The sequence below is a fragment of the Oenanthe melanoleuca genome, chromosome 3 (genome assembly GCF_029582105.1).
Source record: "Oenanthe melanoleuca isolate GR-GAL-2019-014 chromosome 3, OMel1.0, whole genome shotgun sequence".
Lineage (NCBI taxonomy): Eukaryota > Metazoa > Chordata > Aves > Passeriformes > Muscicapidae > Oenanthe > Oenanthe melanoleuca.
The window spans coordinates 27,423,703-27,446,304 of record NC_079336.1 but is presented as its reverse complement, the minus strand read 5'-3'; the positions used below and the strand labels follow the sequence as shown (position 1 = coordinate 27,446,304).

The following is a 22,602-nucleotide window of genomic DNA, read 5'->3' as shown; positions in this document are numbered from 1 at the left end:
GATTAAAGGGTGATTGGAAAGCATATGGAAGTTAATGAGCATATTTCAAAGGGCTTCAGAAAGGCTTCTCCATCCTTCTTCCCATTTTTTCCCATTCCAACAAAATAATAAAAATAAAAATTTTAAAATTTGGAAAAGAAGTTACTTCCAAAATGTTTTCATACACATTTCTGAAAAAGATTCACTTGCACTCTCACCATATCATAATCAAAAGCTGCTGCAAAACATTGAAAATATCAGAGCTAAAGCAGATCAATGCAGGTCAATGAGGCAGCTCAAATGGTGAAGAAACAAATGAATAACTAACTTATTAACACAGCATTAATTACCTGCTTACTTCTGTAGGCCAAGGATCCTGATGAACATAGTTTTTTTTTGAAAGCTATTCTCTCATTTTACTACTCTTAAAAATTCTTAAGATATCATAGCCTTAGTGATGAAGAAATGTGAAATGCTTATAAAGAATTGCAACCCCCCCAGTCAATACACTCTGAATTCCTTTTGTATTTTCCAGGGGCTGTGTCTTGCAACCAGCACTCTTAATTTAAGAGAGTAGTGTGTGTTTAATCCCAGTTTAGTCTTTTGGAGGTGTTCACCACATACTTTTTAATGGGCTACTTATTTTAACTCCTCAGTTGGCTAAGATTACTAAGAAATTAATTTATTTATCCAGATTAATTTGCTTAATCGCTTCTGTTGGGGTAATGTTCTTTTTTTTTTTTTTTTGTTTTCTTTGCACTGATATTGCTCTTGAAATGTTAACTGCAAATATTCCAATTCAAAATGAAACCTATAGCAGCTAGTTTCGATTTGGCACCACACGTCATTTGGCTTTTTTTCCTTTTCCATAAAGACATAAAATAACTCAAAGAATACAATATAAGATGCAAATTATTGTAGATATTTTAAGTCCAGACTATTCAAATATTTTTCAGTTTCCACTTAATAGTAGATGCTGCTATTACTGTTCCCGTTAGATTATTTGCTTAATGGAGAGTTTCCAAAAGTGAATTCTAAAGGGGAACCAACAAAATGAAAACAAATATTTTATAGACACAAAGTATTTTCTGAAAATAATTTGCATTTTCCTATTTATTGCCCTATCCTATATCATTAAAAAGTAGCATGTAAATGTGTACGAGACTTTAAAATACACAAATGAGCAAAAATTCACAGACAAAATTTAAATAGATGTTATTTAATTGAATAATAACATTCAATCTTCTTGAAAAATCAGAGCCAAGGGCTATTTATAGCACTACACTACTACCTCAGCCATTTTAAAGAACTAAATAACTTTCTGTGCATTTCATTTTCAGTCTAGGTCTTTACTCAGGTTCAGGTAATGCTACCACTGAAGAAATGAAGTCATTTTACCTCATCGCCCTTTTCTCCTGCAAGCCCAGGAAATCCACGTTCACCTTTGCTTCCCTAAGAAAACATAACATTCAAACAAATATTTTCTATTAGAGAACAATGAATTCCATGCTCTATAGGGCATTTTATGACCCATATTAAATATATGCTAGCATGATGCCCTTGCAGCCATAGTGACTAAAGCACAAAGCAAAGGCTCAAAACTATCTGAAAATTTTAAAATATGCCTCCCAGCAAGGTGAAAGGAAATGAGAGGTTTGTACCTAGGAGGCAAAATACTCAAAAGACCTTAAGATGGAGATATTAGCACCAAAGAGCTTGCTGAAATGGAGAAAGTTCACTTCCATGGAATTAGTCTCAATGATAGGAGGTATCTATATGTCAAACCAGGTTTTTATCTGATTCCAGTGAAGCAGGATTTTGATTGATGTCAGTGAAACTTCAAGTCCCAGGGAAATTACTGAGTTACTCCCACGGGAACAGGGTGCACAGGCACAGAGGGATCCAGCTGTGTTGCACACTTGAGGGAGACATGGGAGGTTTTGCCAGGCTATCTGGGCCTGGGACTCAACTCAGGCTATTTTGCTCACTCAACCTAGAGAAAAGGCAAACTGACACATCAAGAGGCCTGAAACATAAAAATCATTTGAACCTTTAGGCTGCTCAATGCCACAGGGATATGGATCAGACAAAAATGTCAAATATTGCAGAGGCAAGAATCTGGCCTTTTGCTTTTAATAAGAAACAAAGCAATGAAAAGTGCACTCTTCAAAACTTACTTTTGGTCCTTCTCTACCAGGAATGCCTGGAGGACCTCTTGTGCCAGGATCACCCTGCGGAGCAGACAGAAAACAAAGACAAATGAATATTTTTAATACATAGATCTGGTCCATGCAGACTAATCTATGCACACTTCTTCCTTCCTGCCTTTCTGACCAGTCCTTCATTTTACCTCAAAGCCTTCTCTTCAGTCCTTTCTCTTTTCTAAACCAAATACTTGGTTCAGAGAGACCTCCTTGTTTTCCTCCCCATCTCTCACATCCCTACTCAAACCGTGCTAACCATTTTTAGCTTTTTTTGGATTGTCCCAGAGACGCCTGTGTTTAGGTTTGAGCACTTCCTTTTAAGGATTAATTAGAGATGAAGGCTACTTGTTACTCTCTTTAGCTTCAAATTTGTAATTATTTAAAAGTAAATGACCCCTGCATAGCTGAGAGAAGCATTTCCCAGCTAAATTGCAGTCATATAGAAGTGCTAACTGCAAAACACAGAAATGAGGAAAGAAGCATAAAGAACCAGCAAGAGAGAGAGCTCTGACAAGAGCATGTGCAGCAGAAAGACAGTACAATTACAAAAAGAAAGAAAGACCTAAAATAAATCAGACTTGGAAATGAGGAAGTCAATAAACCCTAAGTACCTGTATTAATAAAGGACAGTAGAAATGATGTGTGCTCTTCATATTGAAATACTCCAGAGCACAATTTTCATTTCAGAATATTGCAGCACACTCCAAATTTCATTATTTTTCAAAATAATATCTTAGAAATTCTAGAGTATTTTCCCCATTTGGTATTTAACTGAAATCAATGCTACAAAGTAAAATGGAAAACAGGGTATATTTGTAGCAATTCATACTGAAGGCTGGATGTGCTGAATAGGCACTTGCTGGCTACTACCCCACATGCTGTTCAATCACTATTTTGCTAAATTTCTATAAAATACATTTCTTGAATATTTTTTAAAAGAAAACAAAAATCACAATGCTATTTTAGGCTAGCCCTATAAGTCAGAACTGAACCTGTATAATCAAGTGCATGTGTTTGTTTAAAAAGCGTGTTTATAGCAAAAAAAGACATTTAATCTCTGAAAAATTTACCTTCAGTATAGCACCCATGTCTCCCACAAGTGGAAGTGCAACCTGAAATTAAAAAAGGCATCCCCAGTTAATGTTTTACAAAGGACTACTAATTCTGATGTGTTTTCATGGCTTCTAAACATTGTATTGTTACACATCGAGCTGATTATATATATGTTGGTTGAAGCTACTTTTTAATGAAAACTCAAAAGAAAAAAAATATTTTCAGATATTGTTAAATATCACAGTCTATCCAACCTATCAATTGTAATTCTTCACTACAAATTCAATTAAATTTCTCAAACCATGATGACAGCATAACTCCTGAACATAATAATGTCGTTTTTGTAACACATCAGCAAGAACTTAATGTTACTGGAATGTCTTGTATTCTCATCTGATTATATTCAATTGTTTTCCTCTTTCTCCTAGGCTTTGACTGTACAGTCAACTGTAGCACAAATTCTGGGGATGCCAAAACTAACTTCAGCAAAGTAGCTCAGACAGGGGAAATAATCCAGCTGCAGCAACATGAGCTACCTATGTAATATTTTTTCTTATCTTTAAACATTAATAATTAGTGTGTAACTCCTTGGTGCCACTGCTGTATTGCTACCAATACTAAAGCTGACCCATTTAAAGATCAGTCAGTGGATTTATACTGTGCCAGTATTTATACCCCAGATTCCCAAGACCTTAAACTGCCATTAAACTTATATTTAAAGACTCCCTGTAAAAAACACATTGCCTGGTTATCATCAGCTTCATTCATAAAGACTCTCCAATTATTAATTCTCATTTCTTCTGCCAATTGCTAAATCTAAAATCAGTGTGGCCAGACTATAAAATTAAACATATTCAAAATAAGGTAACTGTTTTTGCTCAGCCTGTTTCAATTCTTTCCATTTTGAAGAAGAAAAATAAAACATAGGCACATTTTTAAAAGCATATTTGAAAAACTTCCAGTTAATAACAATGAGTGTTAAAGATCAGCTCAAGAGATGCACTGCTGAATATAAGTAACATGAAATATTATCAGGGGTACATCATCTATAGGGTGGCATAACCCCCTTTGAAAGAATGCTGAGGTGTCTATTAGGGTGAGACAACACTACCTAGCACAACTTAAGGTCACAGTTATGTAAAGTGTGAGTCCATCCCCTGCACAGAGGTAAACTGTACATACACAGGATCAGCTGCTCTTATAAACTTGTGACAAGACTTGAAAAGAAAAACCAACATGGCCTGAGTTCTCACCCTTCTCCTTATGACATTTTTCCACTAGGCAGGCTATTACCATGTCACCTCTTGGTCTTCCTGCTGGATTTCCCCAGTCTCTCCTCTTTTCTAATGCTCTTATTTTAGCTGTTCTATCAGTGCATGGCCCAGAACCCAAAACCCTCAATGTGAAATCCCTAACCCCAGCTGCAAAGGGCACAGATGTAGGAGAGACTGTGTTTGTGCCATACAGCTCCTCTGCTCCTGTGTAGGACAAGTCCAGCCTGACTCCAAACACACTGTCTAGAGCCATAAATCTGTGTGTTCATCTCTGAATAAATGTATGATTTATGCTGGGATTCTGAAAGAGTTAAAATAGCCTTAATTCTCCAGATTCACTCCTGCTTGCTACATCGTCCATGAAAAAATGTTCTTTCCAAAGAGATGAGTATTTCAAGACAGCAAAAGGCAATAATTATCCTGCTTGTGAATTTTACCATTTAGACCTGTCTTTAATAGCAGCATCAAATATTTTACTTACATTTAGTTTACAACGCACTGTGCCTTCCAGACTTATTCTACTTATGGATTTCAGTTTTCCTTATTAAGCACTTTATCCTCATCTGTCTCAAGTTAAATCTTGTTGACTTCAGACAGCCTCTGAATTCTGATTACATCTTCAAAAAGCAAGCAATCTTTCCCACTCCAATTTCAGAGTTTTATCTACTTACCCAAATCAAATTAAATCACTGACAAGAACTGAGCATGGGAGAGACCTCTCTTTCCAAGTTTGACAATAATCTGCTGAGAGACACTCAGAGCCATGATTTTTGATAAGCATTAACTACATGCTAACTAATTCTAAGCATTTTTTCTTGCTTAAAGAAACATCATGGAGACAGTCTCGGTTTTATTGAGGCCAAGGTACATAACATGGCTGTTTTCCTGTCTTTGCCAAGTAAGTATTTCTACTTTATCTTTTCTACTTTATCTTCTTCAGTGGTTCTTCTATGCTATGCTATCTCACCTCACATAAATTTAAAATATTTGCACCAAAGCAAATGCAAAAGCTTTCCCTGTATACGTACAGGATCACCTGGAGGGCCTGGTAGTCCTGGCTTCCCATCTCTTCCTGGAGAGCCCTAGAAACAAACATAAAACTTGATGGCCTTAAATCATTGATGAGGTACACATTACTCTCTCTTGTATACATACAAAACTGTCACTTACATTGACACCAGGGGTACCTGGAGCTCCTGGTAGTCCTGGAGGTCCCCTAGGGCCCTGAGAGCATGAAAGATCATTTAGGATATAAGAATACCTTTCCTGCAAAATTCTTAAACTAAATTAATGCTTTTTGTATTAAAGAGAAACTTATACTCTACCTGCACACCTGCTGATCCAGTTGGACCTATGGGACCCTGTAAGAAAACTCCAAACAATCAGTAGTTACATTTTCCAGGATAAGGGAGATAAATGTCATCAAAAATTGCTGAATGTGGGATATTTGTGCAGTTTTCACTTAGAGAAAGACTTGTTTTATGGTTTGGCTTTAAATCCAAATCAAATTTTTGAAAAAGTTAGAGACATCAAGACTTTGCAAATGCCCAATTTTAAGGGCAAGCATTTCCAAAAAAATTAATGATCTGTGGTGATATTTATCAAGAAGAATCATTAAAAAAACCACTAACAAGCAGTTGAATAAAACCAGATAATTTAGATATAAATGGGTAATTTTTAAAATTCATATTTGAAAATACTGTAACTGAAAAAATTATCTTTAAGTATTATTATTTTAGATTAAGATATTCAGGGTGGATGTTTAGTCACCTTTCACAAACATTTTCCCTTTATACCAGAGCACTCTGAAGACACTGCAGGTAGCTTTATTTTAAGGCATTAAAAAGAAAGAAACCCAGGAAACAAGCTGAATAACTGAAACAGTTATTGCTGTACAAGTTATTTACTGTGAATGTTTTATATGTCTGTGTCAACTCCATGCTTGAATTCAAACTCACAGCAACTCTTGAAGCAAACTGGGAGCTGGGAGTCAGGCCAGAAGGGACTTCCTGGCTTTTTTTAATGCTCTATTGCCTATTGCAGCTGCTCAGTGATGAACAGGGAGAAGCCCAAATTCTGGGTGTTGGTTTACTTACTGGTGATCCCTGAATGCCTATTCCAGGGGGCCCCATCTCCCCAGGTGCTCCCTGTACACCAGGTAGTCCTCTTTCTCCCTGTGAAAGGCACAAGGCTTTCCATCACAACAGCTCTGAAAATGTAAACTACCATATTATCTTTTAAAAACTAATTTTAGAAACAGAAATATTGTATTTTGCATACCTTTGGCCCCCTTGGACCTGGGTTTCCAGGAACACCAGAGGGACCCTAAAAGAAACCCAAAACAAAACACGAAAAAACCAACAAAAAAAACAAATTATGTTTTGAAATGTAAGAGATTAATTTAAGGGTCAAAATTAGCCAGCCCTTAGAAATAAACTATGACAAGTTTACATATCTTCCTTGTTAGTGCCAGTGTCACTAGGATTATGTGTGATACTTACACTAATTCTAGACTATATTTTAGTTCAATAATAATACCATTGTAAAATATATTTCAATTTTGAAATTACAATAAAATTACTTGCCTTGTGGCCTTCAACTGGAAGTGACTAAGTTTAGATTAGGTATTAGGAAGAAATTCTTTACTGTGAGGGTGGAGGCACTGGAACAGGTTGCTGAGAGAGGTTGTGGATGCCTCATCCCTGGAAGTGTTCAAGACCAGGCTGGATGGGGCTTTGAGCAACCTGTTCTAGTGGGAGATGTCCCTGCCCATAGCAGGGGCCTGGAACTTTAAGGTATCTTCCAACACAAACCCTCCTGTGATTTCTTTCATTGCACAGTGACAATTCTTTCCCAATTACCCCTGCAGAAAATAAAGTCAGGAAAGTCTTTTCAGATTATGAACTTACTGGTGTTCCAGGCAGACTTGGTCCAGGAGGGCCCATATCTCCTTTTGGACCTGGATGTCCAGGGGGTCCCATAATTCCACCAGGGTCACCCTACAAAATAAATTTGAATCACATAATGAACTGTGAGAATTTTCCCCTATGAAAAAATTTAATATTATCAAGTTTATCATAGAAAGTGCCAGTACTTCAGGAAGATAAAGAGAAGGAAAAACCCCTCATATTTTCCTTCAAAAAGTTACAAAATTGGAGACATGGATCATATAACCATTAATAATAACTAGTATTCTCCTGGTTTTCCATGTATGCAATGCATCTGATCTACATTTCTTGCTCCCCAGGCTCCTAATATGCAGGTTGTCATTAAACCCTGCCAACTAATTCATGGCAACAGCTGAAACAACAGCTGTCTCTCCCCAGCTACCAACCACTAGTGCTAAACCTGGGGTCTTCAGTGTATTCCTCTTTACACCTCTGTTCCTCATTTCAATACATGCAGTGTCTCTTGTTCCATCTCTCTAAACTCCTGCTGCTTATGCAGTAAAATTGTGCCTTTTATTATGCTGTCCTCTTGTCTTTTGCAGGGTCCTGCAACATCCTCTGTGATTATTTCTGAATCCACCACTTCCCATTTTGCAAGATGAGTACATTTTTGTCCTTGTTCCAGTTTTTTTTTTTTTTCCTTTCTGTCAGCTCACCTCTTCAGACTGGAGTTTATTGGTTTCCCTTGTACCCCACAATGCATAAATACCACAACACATCACATAGCTCAGAGCACACCTGTATATCCTCTTTTCTCCTTTAATTCAGTGTATACACACATCATTCTTAGCTCTTGCTGATGCAGCAGAATTCTAACTAAGGGATTTCCACACAGCAAGATACAATGTCCTAAGATCCAGCCTTGGCTCACATCTGAGCCAGTGTAGCTGCCCTAGAGCTCTGCCAAGATGAATATGTCTGACTGTGAAGTGGGATTTCACACATTAGCCTGGGTAGGACACTGCACTGAAAAGGTTGCTCTGCAGTCAGGACCTGAACTGACATTTCTGCACAGAACAGATTTAATGTAAGGGCACAGTCCAACCTCTTTGAAATATTACTTAAATTATTCATCTAAAGAGCAACTGGGTTGCCAAACTGGCCTGAACCATCTCCAAATGCAGAGATGTTTCTTCTCCATAACACAGGGGGTTGCTGCTGGTACATTTTAAAATCACTTCATACAGCAGCCACACAGACACACTCCAGAAGAATGGAAGGTTATTCTCAAAGTGAAAATTTAAAATGCTTTAACATAGCAAGTTTAATTTAAAACACTTAAAACATACCTTATCTCCTTTAATTCCTGGGTTTCCTGGTGCCCCAGGATCTCCTGGTAAGCCCTGGAATTAATAAAAATATAACTGTATATTTTTATAGCTATTCCCTTAATGGTTATATAAAAATATAGATGAAAATTAGTTTAGAATATTTGCTGTGCATTAGTATTGACCCCAATTGTTAAAGGCTATAAGTTAATGAATGCTTCCTTAATTAAATACATAAATCATTTTTCTATAAGTTATAAAGTAAGAATCAAGATTATTTTCTGGACCCTATCAAGGGAGAATGGCTGAGACCAAAAGGTTTATTTCTTCTATTTCAAAGTAATTCCAAGACTTGAAAATCAACTGTTTTTTTCAAGGGAGGCAGCAGCACATAAAAACTTGAATTTTAAGTAAGTGTCTCATTTTTTTTTGGCCATGGAGGGCTGCATGATTTCCTGTATTAGTTTATTATTCAAAGTAGTATCTTAAAAGCCTCAATGAATTCTTATTCTTTCACATTAGTTAATCCAACAAATCCCTTCAAATGTTTTAGATGCAATGGACAGTTAAACGTTTTCAGTAAAGAAAGTATGTTTCAGACTTTCTTTTATCTAAATCTTCTCATCTTTCACATTTTAATTTCAACTTCAGTATTTTCCCTTGTCCTTTTCATGAAGGATTTTTATAAATGCAGAGAAATGAAGATAAATGAAAAACATTAAAATCTAAATAGAAACTTTTAAAATAATAAATAAGGCTTAATTGGGCTCTCTCACTGTACTGCAACAAATACAGAAAACTTTTTCCATGACCCTTCAAGGTTATTCAGCCAACTATTTAGTCAAGCATTTTGTTAAGAATACCAGTAATTTTCACACAAAATAAAAATGCCCAAGCTGAACAGTAAAGTCTAAGTATGAAACTTAAGCTGGACTGTAAAATGAACTCTCAAAGAAAAAGACAAGGAAACACATATTGTTTTAGTTTTTTTTCTTCAGTGTAAAAAACAGTTTTGTGCACACTGACATATGACAGATGACAACATTTTCATGCCAGTAGTGAATGTTCAGCAGCTGTGTTTGCTTTCTCTGCTGCATTCTGTACTTATTGCAGACAGACAGCTACTCGTTGCACCCAGTCATCCAAACTAAAAGCATAAGAAAGAAAAAAAAGTACCCTAATGAAGAATATTCTGCTTATACCAACACAAAATCATTATGGAAATGGAAATTTATGTTTACTGATCATGGCCTACCCTATCCACTTTTGATATTGTAAAAAATACATAAAGTCTCTCTTCCCTCTCTTTTTTTCTACGGGTTTCCCAACTTTATGTTTTCTTTTTGGTTGGACCAAGCTCAAGTGGTTTATTAGGAATAGAAGTAATTCATATCTGCTAGAAGACTCTTTGATAATGTCAGCTGAAAACAATCTTCAAACTTTCATAATAGTTATCATACTGCATAAAATTATTATATTTTTAATCTATAATGTTTCATCTTTAGAAGATAAAAAAACAAGGAGCTTATAGCTAAGCACAATGTTTCTATAATACATTTAAATTTATGTTTTTACATAGTAGAATTGTGCATAGACAGGAGTCTTCGGGATCATCTATATCTAGGAATTACATATATTATAATTAGTATTTATCTGTTCATAATGTTCTCTTGATAAAAGATCCATCAGAACAGCAGCTTCGAAAGTAGCAATTATGAACTTAAGTGGGATGATGGCAACACAAGCAAGAGAGAAATGAGTACTTTGTTATCTTTCACAGTAGGATTGGTGATTTATAGATAAAAAACCCACAGTGGATAAGGCTTACAAACTTTTGAATATATGATAGATAAATCAGGCAATTGAAAAAAGGTACATCTCAACTGAGTAGGAAAATGGCATATAATAAAATCACTACATGCATATTTAAATACTAGTATTTTCCCCCTTTTTTCCCTTCCAGAGCTGAAGATGCTCTATTCTACTGGTCACCTCGCTTATACTCCTAAGACTTTTAATAGGTCACCAATAAAAATCTGCCAGCTCTGTACCACTTAGGAAGGTATTTTAAGATCAATAAAGTATATGGCTTAAGAGTCTATTCAAAATAAGAATCTTCTTCCACAATACAGTCTCAGGGCACGTGTGGAAAAGCCTAAGACAAAATGCAGCAACACCAGCTTCTTGGTAGAAAAAAGATCAAACACACACTTTTCAATTGAGTGGCTGAACTGCTAGGCTAGAGCTAAGCTTTTTACTGTGCCTTCTTCTTATCCACTTATTGAATCTAACCACTCTTACCTCCAAAATGCTATTTAAAAGTCATTTTATGGTTTATGGAAGAAGGGAGGTACCAGAACCAAGAAGAGGAGTTAGGGGCCACTTGTTAGGTTATGTGACACCACTAGTGTTGTGGACTGCAATACAGAGAATCAGGCAGAAAAGAGCTGTCTGCATGCTGATAGAGGGATTGTGCCATAATTTGGAAGGGATACAGGCAGCCACTGCCCCAGGAGAGGCTTCTTCTGTATGTGGGTGTCAAATCAAATGCTCAGGGAACTTTCAAGTTTAGTATAATGGTGATTAATATTTTAAGATGTTTCCTGGAGAATCCAGACTGGATTGACATTTTACCCTTGCTCTTCCTGCCCAGAGGTTGTGTCCAGAGGCACAAGGGTTATCAGTGTGCTGGATCTTGGGGTAGGTGCCTACCAGTTTGAGAAATCCCAGCCAGCCAGGAGACCCATCAGGCTGCTGCCCAGTGGCATAATTGTTATAGGGACACTAAAACCCCCATGAAGGAGACCCTCATCACCTTGCTCAATCAGCTGGCAGACCTGAATAATACAATAACTACAGGAACATTCCAGCTCTGCTGAGAAGTACCACTGCTTGCCACTCCCAAAACACCAGTTTTGTACCCATAAGCACACTGCATCTCTGGGGAGCCTTGCCCTGTAACATCTGTGCTTGATAATTGCCAGCACCTGCACAACACAAACCATGACAACTTGTTGCTTAACCAAGCAATGGTCTCCCAGCTGGAATGGGAAGCCAGGAGCCAAGGAACATAACACTAACAAGGGGAACAAGGGAGAGATAATCAAGTGTAAAGAGCTCTTGTTTCAGTGACCCCAGTAACCAGATCCACTCCAGGCTGTCAAACAGTGTCAGAAGTAAGATATAGATGGTTTCCTGAAACTCACTGTTGAGGGAGTCATCCCATCCTGCTGTGCTTCAACACCTTATAGCTACAGCACCACCCAGAAAAGGAGCCCTATGGTAATTTCTGTGGCACTGCTCCACTGGCTACATGCACCACAGCTACAGCTGGAGAAATGGCACAAATACATACAACTTCTCCTGGCAGTCCCCTGGGTCCAACAGGTCCTGCAGGGCCTTGCAGTCCCTGTGAAATGATACAATACACATCTGAGGTAAAGTCAATCAACTACTGCAATATGGTGTAAAGCATTCTTATATATAAACATATTAAAACATCAGGAATTGAGAATTATCTTCGACATGGAATAAGAAATACAGAGTTTGCTCATTCTCCCTTACTCTCACATTTAGTTCAATAAGTCTTATGGACTGATATGTACAAAAACCAAAATATGTATAAAAAAAGTAAATACAAAGGAAATACCTAAAGGGAAAGACATAACAAAAGAACAGATCAGGATTTCAAGAATCATTTTTAAGACAAGTTTGGAGGCTTCTATAGCCACATCCATTCTCACTGGGCCTTCTTTTCATGATCTAAAATTCAAGTACTATCCAACATGAGTAGTGTTGGGTGGCAGATTTAATAGTTTCTAATTCTATCTTTAATACAATTCAAGGCATTATGAGAGATTCTCAAGAATGTTTGTGCTTCAATTACTTTCTTCACAGAATCACACAATTGCAGAATGGGTAAAGTTGGAAGCAACTACAGTGGGTTATCTGGTTTAACTTTCCTGCTTAAGCAGGGTCATTCTAGAGCACATTGCAGTTTCTTCCAGTGAGGGAGACTCCACAACCTCCCTGGGCAATTTGTTCCATTGCTCAGTCACCCACTCAGTAAAGAAGTTCTTCCTCATGTTCTGGTGGAACTTCCTGTGCGTCAGTTTCTGCCCTTTGCCTATTGTCCTATTGCTTGGCACCACTGGAAAGAGCCTGAAAAGCTCAACACCACTGTTTAGATAATTATAGACACTGATGAGGTCTCCTTCCAGCTGACTTTTCTCAAGGCTGAGCAGGTCCAGCTCCCTCAGCCTTTCCTTGTAACAGATGCTCCTGTCCCTTGGTCATCTTTGTTGCCCTCCCCTGGACCCACTCCAGGAGCTCCATGTCTGTCTCATCCTGAGGAGCCCAGAGCTGACACAGCACTCCAGATGTGCCTCACCAGGGCTCAGTAGAGGGGCAGGACCACCTCCCTCAGCCTGCTGGCAATGTTCTTCCTAATGCACCCAGGACACCACTGGCCTTCTTGGCCACATGGCACTGCTGGCTCATGGAGAGCTTGGAGGTCCTGCAGGTCCTTCTCCAAAGAGACTCAAAGCAAGGCCATGACTGCTTTATCATTACCTGCTGTCTCACAATATTAAACAAAGGAGCTACTAAAGTGCTGGCAGTGGTTACTCCTTGCCTCATCAATGCATAAAGAGAATACATCCAGCTACAGTGGATTTCTAATTGCAAAATGGGTGCTCATGTTCTCAAATGACAAAATAACACTTGAGTGTTGCTTAAATATTCCTTTCTGAGTGACAATGAGAGCATCAGGAACCTCATGTAAAACGTAAATTTTATGTAAAATGGCCATGACCGAAGCATAAACTTTTGATATAAACTATTTGCATTCTTCCCCCGTTAATACTAGCTAAAGAGTTGATAGCTTCAGAGTCCTCTTATATAACAACAAAAAATGTAAATTTTTATTGGATGAAAAAACTTTCACTTACCTTTGATCCTGGATTTCCAATAAGACCGGGTGGTCCAGGATCTCCCATTTCACCCTAATGATTTTTTTCAGGAAAACAAAAAAATCCAATTTTACTGCTATATCTCCCAGTATCAGCTATGTATACTGGCAACATATATAGTATGTACAAGTCCAAAAATACCTTATTTCCTTTTGATCCCTCCATTCCAGTCTCTCCCTGAAAATAGTAAATACAACCATAAGAATTTAGAAGTTTAAGTAGGATCAAGTAAGAGTTTAATTTTCTACCTTTAAATGTGGTAATAAAGTTTGCAAACTTAAATATTGAGAAAATATTAAATAATTTCTGATGCCTTTTGCAAACTCTGAAAGACATTCCTCTTGCAACCTAATTATTTGCAAGTTTTCCCAATGTTTTAAAGGAAAAATATTTGAAAAAATTACATTTCCTTAAGAAAATTTCCAGTCAAAAACCTATTCTTCACCACTACACCTCTTCTGGTACCCAGTATTTACCTCCAAACCCACATATTATTACAGTAGGACTTATTTTGATTATTATAATATGTCAACAACAAATATCTCAGCAACCTTGAATTTCATATTAAGAAACATAACTAGCTTTTGTCAAATATCATAAGAGAATATAATAATGAATGACAAATATATTACATAGGTAGAGAGACTCTTACAGAAAGAATGTTCTGAAATTTTTCCTCAAAATAAGAAAAAAAGTTATGCATACATATAATGGCTGTATGGGAACAGGTTGGTGTTAAAGGCCACAATGGTGGCATCAGAACATAGAGTTCAGGCCACACAAAACATTGTGAAAAAGCTGAAAGAAAGAACCTTCAGGGAATAAAAAAAGCATGTGGTCTAAACTCAGTTCATGGACAGTGCCAGGAACAAGAAATGCTGAAAAATAGGGCACCTCTGTTTTTTTTATAACCTGGGAGACCTTGATGCACATGTAAAAAGGAGACAATACATATGCTATCTCACATAATGCCTGCATCCAATGAATGTCTACAAAGAAAAGAGTTACAGCATGAATATGGTATGACAGTAATCTCAAATGTTCATTCTTCACAGCAGTTCATATTATACATATTATACTTACTGGGTCTCCCTTGTCCCCTTTTTCAGAAGGCTCTCCCTAAGCAAAAGTAAAAAAGATGTTAATAGATTTATTTAAAATGGTAAATAGCACATATGTCTGGTTTTGCTGAAGAGTCCTGGAAAATGTGGCTATTTTAAACCTGTCTAAAATACAAATTTATGGACTACAAAAGTTTACTGGAGGGATGATGTTGATTTAATGCCAGGACCATGACATCTCTGATCCTTTCAAGCAGGAGCACGAGGGAGGGTCAGGAACATGAACTAAAGAGAGTGATCACACATCTGAATCTGGAAAATCTCTCAAACACAGGTGCTTTATAACACAAAAAAAATCATAAAACTGTGATATCAAGGAGGTAAAAATAATGTTCCTGCATAAATGCCTGCATAAAAATTATATAGGTATGACCAAAGAAACCAAGAAGCCTCCCAGCTGAATGGCAAGGCACCAATTAATCATTAGAACTACACAAATTGTAGAACTACATAATTGGTCATCAGAACTACATTCCTAAAAAATCAAAATACATATCTGTTTCTAAATAATACCTCCCAAATAATACTTTAAAATTTATGCTTAAACTAAAAAATAGTAAATTAGAATGATAATTTTTAAATTTTAATAATTTTAAGCTTCTTGTTTTTTTCATATAGATATTGAAGATCACATTCATAACTTGAAAAATTATGACTGGCACCTAATTAATGAGGCAGCCTCTGCTCATAAACCTACATAAAAATAATTTTAAACTGGTACTCAGTAAAAGTATTCTGAATGTTTTTAAAGATAAGGACTTTGTGAACTGGTAGAACAGGCAAATTTATTTGCAAATGTAAATACCCTCCCAAGGTGGGCTTGAACAAAGTACTAAGGACATTTAGAGACTGACACGTCTCCCATGACAAAAGATTTTTTCCTTGATCTTCTGTCTATTTTACAAGATTTCATTCTTAATCAATTCATTGCATCAACTTCTAGTAAATACATGAGCATAAAATTAAGGAATTAACTCACCTTTTCTCCTTTTGCACCAGTCATTCCCAATTCTCCTTTTTGACCCTTTTAACAAAATCAATTATATTTAAAATATTTATATTATGGCAAATGTCAATAACACCCTCCTCTTTTAAACTGTACTTTGTTCTGTGTGGGCCACAAAATCTTAACTATTGTTATGATGGAAATCAAGTTTAAACATCTGCAAATGAATTTAAATTACTGTTTTCTATAGCAGATCTGCATGCTTCTCAATAAAATGATGTCAATTCTGTTACACATGCAGAGCACTTGTCTCTTCTCTTACAAGTTTGAAATGCATACAATTATTAAAATCTCAGTGAGCTGTTTATACAGGACAGATAACTATAAACAATATAGTGCCATATGGTATGGATTCAGAATTCGACTTCCATGTAATTTTTAGAGGCTGTGTATGAGCATTTTTGGTGTTGAAAGCCTCATCATTACAGAGAAACTGCTTTAAATATTAATTATTTACTGTCCAAAATATTTTCTGAATTTCAACTTTTTCAGAATCTTTCCCACATAACTGGCAGGGCAGCTCATTTGACTTCTCAGGTGGCATTATAGAAACCATACATAATTCTTTCAGCATTTCCCCTTTCTATTTATACTAGAGGAGAAAGGATCACATGCTGCCACTGCAGGATATCATGATGGTTAGATATTGGACTGCATAGATCAAAGTGCCAGTCATCTCAAAAATCTATTCCCAAGCCCATAGGGATAAATAAAATAAAATATTTTAAGGGTGGCAGGGACAGGTTGGAGCTTCTCCAAATTCATCCCAAATGCTTACAGTGTCTCCCTTCTGGCCTTTAGGTCCAGGGGCCCCAAGTACTCCTAGTAGTCTTGTATCACTCTGGAAAGAAATATCACCACAAAGATCAGAAAACATCACTATTTACTCACAGTAACAATCTATTTATCATAACAATTTATTGTAATTTACCAGTTGTAAATTCAGAAATTCTAATTTACTACTAGAAAGGGAATAAAATAAAAAATGCCTATGCACTACAATTAGGTAGTGTATTGCAGAACACATTCTTTATCACACATTCACACTCCTGCCACACTAGCAGAAAATGAACAAAAGCATAAAAGAGAAATCCATATGTTGACTACTGCTATGCAAATCTATGATTTTTAAGTTCAACACAAAGAACATATTTTAATGCTCATTGCTTAATAAATTTCTCAAGTATATTAGAAAAGAACAAAAAAACCCACTTCTATGAGAAAGAACCACAAGCATTTTACTCTTGAGCACCATGAGATGCAAGAAAAACAAACGTAGAACTAATTTAAGTCTACTGCAGTAGTAAGACAAAGGAGAGGGAACAGGCTCCTCACATTGCTTATCAAAGAAGCCAGACTTAAGGACCAGAGGCTCAGGTTGTATACTTGCTCAGCTGTTATTGCACTGCATTTATTTACTCTTCTGTGCAAGGTAAAGACACAATAAAACACAAAGCAAATGGTTCTTTTTCACCAAGTCAGACTTCCTAAGGGGAACATGTTTTTTTGCAATGACAATGGAAAAAGAAATAAAACCCCAATAACCCTGAAGTATGAGCTCCAGTCAAGACCCAGGGAATCCCATTCCTAGCATATGTGCCACTGGGGTGAGCAGGAGCCCTAAATAAGCCAGCTCCCCTTGCCATGTTCCAGCTTCCATAGCTCTAAAATAGGAAAACATCACAATGAATAAATGTGCCATTTACACAGTTTTAATATTTTCAGAAGATGGTAACTGAATATAAATTTAAAAGCATCAATAATTATTTTAGAAATGCTAATTTCTTGATGGATTATCCTTGGTGTTTAGGGTTTGTAACACTGTTAGTACACTATCAAAACCAGCTTCAGAGCAAGAGGCAGATACACAGATGCCTGAGTATTGATGAGAAATAGTCGACCACCACTGGACTGAGAACCCAGAATCCTGTTGCCATGAGTACACTACAAATTATTATTTATACTGAGTTGTGCTTTCTTTTTTTTTTTTTTGGTATATATGGTGCAAAAAACTAAAATAAGGCTGTTAGAGCAAATTACTATCCTTATGTTCTTTGCATTTTTATAGGTAATTTGGTCTTTACAACCAAATGTAAGTAAAATACACCAAAGCAAAAAAAAAAACAAAAACAAAAACAACAACAACAAAAAAAAAAAAACAAAAAAACCCCCCAATTTAGGAAGTAAATAATGAATTATCCCATAACCTAAAATTACTCCAAATTATAATGATTCTGGAACATTTCTTGACTAGATTGTGTTGTAGTTTCAATATTTTTTTGTGTTTTGGTTAAATTTATTTATTTTTTTGTGTTGGAGGACATTTCTGGATGTATAATATAGAATATATAATAATATAGAACTTATCTATATGCCCTTTCCAAAGATATTTAGAAGGAAGTTCAACTAAATGACCTTATATCTACGTATGGAAAATTGGTAAGGAGGATGACAAACAGAGGCCTTGAAAGCCCAAGCAAAGGATAACAAAAGCCTGAGAGTATATAAATGCAAATCATGAGACATCATTTATCCATCTCTGAAGGAATGTAACACACAGTACAGGGCAGAAATAGTTTCTTGGCAAAAAGAATAGAACAAAATGCATTTATTGAACACATGCAAAGCATCTGATTTAGGCTGAAAATATAAAAGACATAGCAAGAAGGAATATAAAAATAGTTACATGTGGAAACAGACACACAGGAGGAATGAGGGAAGCAATGCTCCAGCACTGTCTCCCAGCCCATTAAGGATCAATGCTACTACTTATCCTCAGCAGGTTCCCCTCACCTTCATTAAAGAAAGACTGCTGATCTTGGTTTGCTGTTCAGCACAATTTGCTGCTGCAATCAGCAATTGCATTTATAGTGCTCTTTCACTGCATATATGGATCAAGTAAATTATGCTTTTAAAAGCTTGCACTCCAGCCTCCTTAAAAATCACTCTGATAAAAATGATTGATGATAACCCAGAAAAATCCTGGTTGCAATAAATTATTTAAATACATTATCCAATTGCCAATACTTATTACAGCAATCAGAAATTACCATACAGTAATCAGAAAAATTGAAAATAATCTGACAAGGATAAGAGAAATTAGAGAATCAGAAAAAACATTGTTAATTATGATAGGTCTTATGAGCCATCACATTTCTTGCTATCAGCTTCTCATGGTTCCTAGAAGCACCAACACAAAGAAGCTATAATAATCTAATATCTAATAATCCTAACTAATATACTCAGGATAAAAAAAAAAAAAAAAAGATGTGAAAATACCTATAGCAATTAAAATGTGTCAATACCTAAACACTTTAACCACCAAACCTTGAAAAACCAAAGAAAACCTTGAGAGCATGGATAAAATGATGGGAAATAACACCACCATTCCCTGTGCTGTAAGAAATCTCAAAAACCTCAGAGTATCACTCAAACATCATTTTACTGGTACAAATAACTGAGGAACACTTGAAATTCAATACTGGAATGTGAAAGACTGCTTGATGCCTCTAAAGTGTTGTAGACAAAATCAGCTTCTGCCATCCTACATAACACTGTGGAAAAAAAACAAGTTACTGGTGCATACATCTGCCTAAGTGAATCAGTGGCAAGGCAGAGAAGCTGCTCTTTTCTTTCAAGACCTCTTTGTCTTGTCCTTGATGGGAATATTCCATTCCCATCATGAAATGTATAGGAATTGACATGTTTGTTGTTGGAGACTTAAGTTGACTCTAGGAGGGTCTGAATATTTAACTAAAGTTTGCATATTTAGAACCTTCTACTCGAATCAGAAAGCCAACTCCTCTTTCATCTGGAATCAAACAGCATTTCCTTGATGAACAGTTAATTGCTCATGACAGAGTCATTAAAATCTTCAAAGTAAGCAGCTGAAGGAAGAAGAAAGTTGGTAAGATATCCAGAATTGAAAAGATAATTAGTTTATAGACACACACCAACTGGCCTACATTTTTTCCAGAATATTGTTAATTAGGGAACATAAGCCACCTCAAGAATACTTAGAGCCTTGTAGTTAGAAGAAAAGTGATTTTTGGAGACAGATGTGTGTCATTTCCTGCAGATCATCACTGTTTCTATTTCCTCTTGCAGAATTAACCTTAAAGGGACTGTCAGAAAGAAAGAGATTGATAAGGCAGAGGTGGGGAATGAGTTACAATAAATATGGTATCAATAGAGGAAACAGTGCTGGTATCAGTGAAAGCTCTTTGGCAGGAAGAAGAAACTGGTAAGGAAACCAAATATGAAAACCAAAATACATAAAACTTCAACGGGAAACCAAATACAGAAACTAAGTCTCTAGGCATAAAAATGCTCTATTCCTAATACATGCTTCTAAGCATGTATATACACACATATACAGATTTGGAATGGATTAAATATTATAATTAATATCAGAGAAATTAAAAGCAGCTGGACAGGTATGTTTGACATGAATTTAACTCCAGAATCCCTGTTCAAGCAAAGATTTTAGCACTCATCCAGGAATGTAAAATAAGAAAAAGACCCTGAATACACGTGCACTTTATAGTTAATGCATTCCAGTATTAAAAGAAATTAATTCCCTCCAGGCTTGACCTGCATGAATTAAGTTGTGATACACACATTAACCACAGTACTGGGGAAATAATGTTGTAATAGTGCATCTATTTGAATGAAATAGTTTTCTGATCAGAGAGGTTACATACTCCCAAATCAATTAAGCAAACTTCTCTATTCCCATACAATGGCAGACACTACCACAGCTTAAATGACTTGAAATGCCTGCAGTAAGAATGTAAAATCTGTGTCAAGCTGAACACAGTCCTATGCAATTTTAATATTTTTTTTTCTTCTAAGTTATTTAAGCTGCAGGTGGTTTTATAATTGACACAGCATTTTTATTAGTCCATAATACAAACATAAGGACAATTCTCATGGACTGCTAGCAGATCTCTTCAAAATTATGCCTCCTTGTCTTTCTATTTTACTCTTAGAATCATGAGAGATGGTCAAGAAAGAAACATCAAGTACAGTTTAAAGCAATTAGGTTTAGAAATGGGAGCTGGTGCTTCACACCATCAGCTAGGTGGTGCACACATATCCCTTTTGAGTTTTACCAGTCAAAAAAAAGTAAGAAGAAGATGGATGGGAGGCAAGACACATGGCAGCAAGATAAATGACATGGCAGGTATGTGACTGGAGTGTGGGCTGAAACTTGTAAAGAATGCACAAAGGGGTCAGGAAAGAAATTACCTTTTGAATTAATTTGGAATGTGGTTCACAGGGATCAAAACTGTAATAACTTGTACCTTAGATACTATTTAGTCATAAACCCACTCAGACACCAAATCAAATCTCCATACCTCATTATAATGCTTGTTCAACGAATCCAGGATTCCTTTTAGTCCAGAAGGACCCTATATGGAAAAATATACATCAGAAGGTCATTTTAATTTAACTAATTATATGTTTGCACATCTGTATTTAAAGAGCAATGGGGATGTAAATGTTTTTTTGATTTTTGAGTGTACAGTAAATTGTCTTCTGTAACTTCATTGTTTCTTTTTTTTCTGGCATAGAGGAAGAAGAAAGTTTTTAAATCTCTGAAAAACAGCAACTTGTTTTCAATTGAATTGGTCAGTCAGAGAAGGCAGAAATGAAATCCATATCAATTTTAACATAAACCCTTATATATCCCTTCTGGTATAAACAACATCCTTGTTCTGTAGCATTTTAAAACTCTTTCCACTAATTCAAAGCACAACTTTCGATGTAGAAGCAGCTCCTAGTGTGAGTAAACAGACAGGTTTTTAACCTGTCAGTAAGTTCAGTATGTATAATTGACAAAAGCCAGAATTCTCCAGAATATCAACTTCCTAGTTTTATTAGCACTGCAAGTTTTACTTAAACACGTGTTTCATCAAGAATTCAACACTGAAAAAGGAACTTCCTGATCAAATGAACACTTAGGACAGAAACACTGAAAAATGTGTTTGGGAAAAAACATTTTTGGACATTAAATCCCCCCATTTTTAGTCATATTGTGCCAAAAAGCATGCCCTCAATGAGATTTTAAAGTTTGGTAGATGGAGCAGAAAACAGAAAGTATGGTCAAGAACTTATGAACTAAAACTCCATTAAATTTACAAATTAGCACAGTTACTGTCTTTGAGTTGAAGCTTTCACATAATGCAATATAAACTACAACCATTCATGATGGCTGTTAGAAAAGTTTGACTATATTAAAAAGATTACAATATATTCAAGTAAGTCACTTAGCCTGATTGACCTGGATGTAACACAGGGCATAAAAGCAACTCTCTTCCTCTGGGGCTTTTTATAATTACAATTTACCCTCTGCAGCTTTTGTCTTAGTGTGGATACTAGGAAAATTTGGAGGCCATATGAAACATCTCAGGTGTTTCACTCCCTCCTTCTTCCCTACATTGGAAGAGATGAAAGTACATTCATGTTATTTTGAATTGTCACTTCAAATTTATGGTTAAAATAAGATCAATACAATCATGACGTTTTCACTACGATCTCACTCCACTCTGATTTCTGAAGTTAATGGCAGAATTTTTACTTTGATATCCATAATAAAGCTGACAATCCAGAACTGGGACTGAAGTGATGACACTGCTTAGACATCTCAGCATCAACACTGTAAACCTGCCATGAATCCCTGAACCCAGGATTCCTGGAGAATTCTGAAATAACAACTTATTCTCCCTTTGCATTTCACATCATGTACCATGCTTCTTTTACTGTTTTGCCACAAC

The 22,602-nt window shown here is 36.2% G+C and overlaps 1 protein-coding gene across 1 annotated transcript in view; it reads right to left on the bottom strand.

Moving 5' to 3' along the window:
* Nucleotides 1–22,602, bottom strand: part of COL19A1 (collagen type XIX alpha 1 chain) — a 176,062-nt gene that overhangs the window by 32,741 nt on the left and 120,719 nt on the right. Inside the window, exons 16-32 of the mRNA XM_056488063.1 lie at nt 21,184–21,237; nt 16,602–16,664; nt 15,797–15,841; nt 14,780–14,815; nt 13,838–13,873; nt 13,676–13,729; nt 12,082–12,135; nt 8,748–8,801; nt 7,420–7,509; nt 6,791–6,835; nt 6,607–6,684; nt 5,836–5,871; nt 5,681–5,734; nt 5,539–5,592; nt 3,254–3,295; nt 2,157–2,210; nt 1,378–1,431 (exon numbers count right to left, since the gene is read on the bottom strand). Coding sequence (XP_056344038.1) covers nt 1,378–1,431; nt 2,157–2,210; nt 3,254–3,295; nt 5,539–5,592; nt 5,681–5,734; nt 5,836–5,871; nt 6,607–6,684; nt 6,791–6,835; nt 7,420–7,509; nt 8,748–8,801; nt 12,082–12,135; nt 13,676–13,729; nt 13,838–13,873; nt 14,780–14,815; nt 15,797–15,841; nt 16,602–16,664; nt 21,184–21,237 — 903 coding nt within the window. The remainder of the gene's footprint in view (nt 1–1,377; nt 1,432–2,156; nt 2,211–3,253; nt 3,296–5,538; nt 5,593–5,680; nt 5,735–5,835; nt 5,872–6,606; nt 6,685–6,790; nt 6,836–7,419; nt 7,510–8,747; nt 8,802–12,081; nt 12,136–13,675; nt 13,730–13,837; nt 13,874–14,779; nt 14,816–15,796; nt 15,842–16,601; nt 16,665–21,183; nt 21,238–22,602) is intronic.